This window comes from Cicer arietinum, chromosome 1 (assembly GCF_000331145.2).
Source record: "Cicer arietinum cultivar CDC Frontier isolate Library 1 chromosome 1, Cicar.CDCFrontier_v2.0, whole genome shotgun sequence".
In the NCBI taxonomy this organism is placed as follows: Eukaryota; Viridiplantae; Streptophyta; class Magnoliopsida; order Fabales; family Fabaceae; genus Cicer; species Cicer arietinum.
In genome coordinates this window covers 7839383-7846304 of record NC_021160.2, presented here as the reverse complement: position 1 = coordinate 7846304, position 6922 = coordinate 7839383, and the positions used below count along the sequence as shown (strand labels likewise).

General features: G+C 25.5%; 1 protein-coding gene across 1 annotated transcript; it reads left to right on the top strand.

Moving 5' to 3' along the window:
• Positions 1-4716: 4716 nt before the first annotated feature.
• Positions 4717-6691, top strand: LOC101508583 (berberine bridge enzyme-like 8). Its single transcript, XM_004486436.4, has one exon. It carries the CDS (start codon positions 4839-4841, stop codon positions 6537-6539), a length of 1701 nt encoding a protein of 566 aa, XP_004486493.1. The 5' UTR covers positions 4717-4838; the 3' UTR covers positions 6540-6691.
• Positions 6692-6922: the final 231 nt, after the last annotated feature.

The following is a 6922-nucleotide window of genomic DNA, read 5'->3' as shown; positions in this document are numbered from 1 at the left end:
TATTCAGAATTCAAATTCCGTTAAATATCTTGTATTTTTTCTAAATTGTTTTTTATACTAGACTAGATATGTTTTATCATGCTTTGCTGAAAATTCGTTGTTTGAACATTAAAAAGTTATATTCATTTTATATTAATGTCATGCTTTTATAAATAGTTTAATTAAACATTTATATAATATAAACATTTATCATATAACTAATTTATCATATAAGTAACTATATGTATAAGTTGATTCTTTAACAAAAAATTAAGTAAATTCAATTTGTTTTTTTACAAATTATCAGCTGTTTTCTTATAAGTTATAAGATATATATTTTCATAAACTACTTTGTAGAATTTAAGAAATTATAAATTGAAAATATCTTATGAATATTGTACTTTGTTTGTTTAAAATAAAAAAAAAAAATGATTTTAGCTTTATATTTAAAAAAATAATCTTTATGAAAATTTAATTAAAAAATAGTAGAAATTTTTTAGAATTATTTGTTATCAATTAAAAAAAGTAATTTTGACATGATCAATAACTTAGATATTCATTATTAGAGATTTTAACATGATAAAAATCTCATATTTTTTAAAAAAAATGTCTTTCAAAAATGAATTTTAGGAAGAGCTTCTCAAAATAACTTTTCATTTTAATTATTTTTTGAAATTTTCATTATTCAAAAAAAAATTATAAAAAGTAAATGAAATACTTAAAATTATATTTTAAGATAAACTATTTAAACTAATTTTTCATTTAAAACTTTATTTTTAAAATTCTTTTATAAAAATATTATTAAAAAAATAAAATATTATAAAAAATTATTTTTTTAAAAAAATCTTAAAGAGACGAAACTCTAACTAATTGGTTCTTTCAACTTCATCCATGCATGCTATTCCCTTGTTATATCCATATCATCAACGGGTCTTCTTGAAGATCTTCTAGATGGTTATTTTGATTGACTAAATCCCACATGAAGAATATTAAGTGATATTAGAAGCCAATTTTTTAAGAAAACAAATTCGTTGGAGGTCCATTCAAAGAGCTTGTACTTTAGGCATGAACAATTTTGTCAATGGAATCAATTTTGTAGGAGTTGAATATACAAATTTTTTATACATTTGATTGTTTAATATATATTTACCCTAACATTTGTTATATAACAATATATTGCTTTTAATTATTCCGTTAGAATCATATTACCAAAGCTTGCAATCATCTAAAGTCGTACAATCGAGCACGCAAATACTTCATCAAAGATCGGATAACAAATCAATAATAATTACTACCACCAATCTTTATTATTATTATTTGTATTAGCGTGTTAACGTGTGCGTAGCACGAAATATATTTGAGAATTGAGAATTTTAAATAGTTTAAATAATATTTATAAAATTTCGTACTAGATCTTCATGTAAAAATTACATTTAAAATTTAATTGATATATAGTATTTTTACATGCAAAATATTCATGTTTGCTCGCTAAATTTTATTGTAAGTAATTTATTTATTTGTTATTATTTAAAATAATCTAACAGTCACAGAATTTGATAATGTCGTTTTAATATATTTTGATTTTAAATCTAAATAATAATTTTTTATTTAGACTTAGACATTAATTTACTTCCGTGTGAAACATTCATATTTGTATCCTATAACTATTCTAATTGTATTTTAAATTACTTTGAAGAATTAGATATTGTACACAATTTACTATAAATTACGATTCCTCAATCTTTAACATAAATATAAACATGAGCATCAAAAGTCATGCAAGAGATTAACTCACAATAATTTATTTTTAGCTTGAAATGTTAAAAGAATAGCTTTTAATATTAATATGTCTGCATGCAACATATCCATATTTAATATTAAAATTTTAATCGTTGTGCCTATTGTAATTACAACCGTGACTGCACAAGAATTTTCTCTAAATTTAGTTATTACTAATCAGTGACACATGTAAATTGTTTCTCAAGTCAGGAAGCTTCTGTGAAAACAATGGAAAGCCTTTTGGCTTTTATACTGAAACTGAATCACATTTATTCCATGCATTTTCCCTTAAGATTCTTTTTGATTTTATTGGAATGTAAATCATACTCTAGACGATTAATTTAGTATGAGTACATTTTTTATTTGTTCAATTCAGTGACTGGTTTTATTTCATTATGCAAGATGTGAAACTAATGAGCTCTTGACTCTGTTATCTGAGTTTTGCAAATGTGGTTAAATTTTCTATAAAAAAATTCTATAAATAGGATAGTAGAAATACGAAGGCATGAATTCGAATATGTGACATGATGTTAGATGAATCTAGGACAATGATGTTCAATCTAATAATAATAATTTTAAATTTATTTGAAACTAGCGAGAAATATGTGATTTCGCACCGGTGGTACGCAGCTGATATTTTACACATGTTTCATATAGATTTCAAAAATAAATTATTTTATTTATTAATGACAAATATTTATTTAATATTTATTTAATATTTATTATATTTATCAATGTCATAGATTTATTGTTCCGTGTTTTTTTAATATTTATCAATGATAAATATTTGTCACATATTTTTTATGTATTATTAGTAAATATTTATTCCATAATTTTTATATTTATCATCGACAATATTTTTTGTGTATTAGAGAAAAATATTTTATCAAATATGTTAATATTTATCAATGACAAAAATTTGTCTCGTTTTTTTTTAATATTTATCAATGTTAAATATTTGTCTTTTTTTTATATGTATTGGCGACAAATATTTATACTATAATTTTTATATTTACCACTAACAATATTTGTCCCGTATAATATATTTTTCATTGACAAATATTTGTCACATGTTTTTTAATAGTGTTTGAAATTAGAAGAAAAGGATAAAAGACCAACAAATATTTATCTCATCATTTTTTATATTTATCACTTATGTAATTTTATTCAAACGAGCTACAATTTTATTTTATATTTATAACTGATAAATATTTATCTCATATTTTTTAATAATGTTTGCAATTAGAAGAAAAAATAAAAAATAAAAGACCAACAAATGTTTATCCCGTCATTTTCTATATTTATCATTTATTTAATTTTATTGAAATTAAAAGTTTTTCTTTATGTAATTACGTTGTTGTTCCGTTAATGCACCATTGATACTTTTAGTTTATAATCAATCATGTAATGATAATTACATTTCGGTTGCACTTTTTTATTACAGTTTTATGTGTAATATTTTTTTTTCCCAGTTTTTATATGTAGTTTTATGTGCATGATCATATTTTAAATAGACAACTTTGTAATTTTCATAGTACATTATTGTCTTATAATTTTCTTATATTGATAGTAGATGCTTGTATGTAGTCAATTCTTTAGGCCAATTATAATTGCTATAAAAAGAATTATTCAAATAGTCTAAATTTTGTCAAAAAGATAGTCTATAAACAAATTAGATAAAAATGAATCAAAGAGTAGTCTTTAAACTCGAACTTGATATCTAATTTAAATTAATTATAATACAATTTATTATCTCTTTTAAAAAAAAATAAATCAAAGGATGTTTAGTGGCAATCATTACTCTTTTACCGGCAATACTAAAAGGATAGAAGAATTTATTAGTCATTACAAAAGGTTAGTTTAGTGACGATATAATTTTTTGTGCATTTATATTGCCTTTAATAATTGCCGTTTAAGAATAATTTTTGTTGTAACATGAAACATGCAATATTGAGCTTAGAATAAATAAACTTTTACTTGATGTATGCAAAACAATAAAAATGGAGCATCACCTTTTTTTTTTCTTTTCTTTTTGCTTCTTATCAAGGGTTCAAATCCAAAGATCACATTTGATTTCACGTCCCTTTCATGACATATATAAAAAATATTGAGCGATGGAAGTTAAGTCTTATTGGTAGACAATAACTACTCATACATAATAATGCCAATGCCATTGTACCCTATCAACATGTGTTGTGGGGTTCCAAATATACGGACCATAAATAAAATGTACCATATAATGTGTTGATTTTTTAAAAAAGAATTTATCATCGATGTATGGTGAGTATTCATTTCATAGCACCACACTAATAAGGACTGATCCGTACATATTTCTTCTATGTTGCTGTAAATTTTGTTTTTTAGCAATGATAAGTATACCAAATTATTCCCTAAAGCATGTTTTATTAGTGGTTGATATTCTTATACGAGCTTTCTAGATAAGTAGACTTGGTTGTACCACACGGGAGCTTCATGAATCAAAATCGTTCCACGTATCTGAATGTGCAACAATACAACTTTTGAGGTCCATAATAACCTGACATTGTTCACAAATATGTAACATATTTTAATTGTGAATAGTTTGTTGACTATAGATAATTTAAACGTTGATATAGAGATATTTATATATAAATATGAAAGGTAATACATATATTTAATACTTTAAAGTATTAGTATTAATAATATAGTCTCAAAATTTGGCGGTCCGCTGACAACTTTCCAATAGAATTATTTTAAAATTATTGATTTTTTTATACTCATAAATATGAATTTTGTGCAATCACACAATACTAGATTTAGATAATTTGTGAAATTTGTGATCTTAGATTGAGATTGAACGATTAAAAAAATATTTTAAATTTTGTTTAAATTAAACATTACTCACTTTAAACTCTAAATTTTTCTATCTTAATCGGACGGTCGTGAATTTTAGATTGTATGATTGCATTGAGTCCGTGACTGTACTGAGATCCAATTCCTATACTCACATAATAATTGGTGAGTTCTATATAAAGTTCACTATTTTTCTGTATCCTTAATTTTACACATTGTGCGACAACAACAAAAAATAGAAACAAAAAATGTTGCTTCACATTATTGTGTTACTTTCTCTTTTTTCCTCTGTTTTTGCTACAAATTCAGCTCACAACAATTTCATTCAATGTCTTGTAAACAATTCTGAACCTTCAAATCCAATAATTGAATCAATTTTCACACAAAACAGTCCTTCATTTCCTTCAATCTTACAAGCCTACATAAGAAACCTTCGTTTCAACACATCAACAACGCCAAAACCATTCCTCATAATCACTCCATTATATGTTTCACACATAAAAGCATCAATAATTTGTGGTCAAAAACACAACTTTCAAATGAAAATAAGAAGTGGTGGACATGACTATGAGGGTGTCTCTTATGTAGCTGAAGTTCCATTCTTTATGTTAGACATGTTCAATCTTAGATCAATTGAAGTTGATATAGAAAATGAAACAGCTTGGATTCAAAGTGGAGCGACACTTGGTGAAGTTTACTATAGAATTGCTGAGAAAAGTGAAATTCATGGTTTTCCAGCTGGTGTTTGTCCTACTGTTGGTGTTGGAGGACATGTTAGTGGTGGTGGTTATGGTAATTTGATGAGAAAATATGGTACTTCAATTGATAATGTTATTGATGCACAAATAATTGATGCTAAAGGTAGATTACTTGATAGAGAAGAAATGGGTGAAGATCTCTTTTGGGCTATAAAAGGTGGTGGTGGAGCAAATTTTGGTGTTGTTCTTTCTTACAAAATTAAGCTAGTTCATGTTCCTAAGATAGTAACTGTTTTTGAAGTTCAAAGAACTTTGGAGCAAAATGCAACAAACATAGTTTATAATTGGCAACATGTTGCACCAACTACAAGTAATGATCTTTTCATTAGGCTTATATTGGATGTTGTGAAGGATGCAAAAAATGGAATGAAAACTATAAGGGCTAGTTTTATAGCTCTTTATCTTGGTGACTCAAAATCTCTTGTTTCATTAATGAATGAGAGTTTTCCTCAATTGGGTTTGATGGAAAGTGATTGCATTGAAACAAGTTGGCTTAAATCTGTTCTGTTTTGGGATAACATAAACATCGATACGCCGGTCGAGATTTTGCTGGAAAGACAACCTCAGTTACTTAGGTACTTGAAAAGAAAATCAGATTATGTTAAGGAACCTATTTCCATTATGGGTTTTGAAGGAATTTGGAAAAAAATGATTGAGTTGGAAAAGGGTGTAATGTTTTTCAATCCTTATGGTGGAAAAATGGCTGAAATTTCATCAAATGAAACTCCTTTACCTCATAGAGCTGGAAATTTATGGAAGATTCAATATCAAGCTAATTGGAATGAGGCAGGCGAAGAGGTAACATTTTATCATATAAATGTTACTAGAGAACTTTATAAATATATGACTCCTTTTGTGTCCAAAAATCCAAGACAAGCTTATCTTAATTATAAGGACTTAGATTTGGGTATTAATCAGCATGGTTTCTTTAGTAGCCACTCACAAGGTAGTGTTTATGGAATTCAATATTTTAAGGATAATTTTCATAGGTTGGTTCAAATAAAGAGTAAGGTTGATCCTGGTAATTTCTTCAGGAATGAACAAAGTATCCCTGTGCTTGGCTATGTGGATAGAGTTAGAATGGTGATTGAGAATAAATCTTTTATTTCTATTATTTTTTGTTTGCTAGTTAATTGGATTTGGAAACGGACACATGGTGGTGTTAAAAAAAAAATAGTTTTTTTTGGTTAAAGTGATTAGATTCACACATTTTAAGTGTGAATAAGTGGAGAATTTTAAATTTGAATTCGAGTTTATACAAATCAATGTGCTTATAACTATCAACTAAATTGTATTGATGGGAAGAAAAATAATAATAAATTTAGTAGACTTAATTATTTTAATGATTGTGATAAATTAAGTTGCATTGTTTTTGTGTTTGTTTACTCACCCTTGAGATTGTGGTGTAACTTATAGTAAGGTAAGACGAAACAAGTTTTTGGAGAAAGAAACTTATTTTATAGCTAAGTATTTGTGTAAATGATGCCAATTGTTATGTTTTAGATTCTATTGTGTAAATTATCTAATTTTTTTTATATATATAAAAATAATATTGATAGTTATGCGTAATTTTG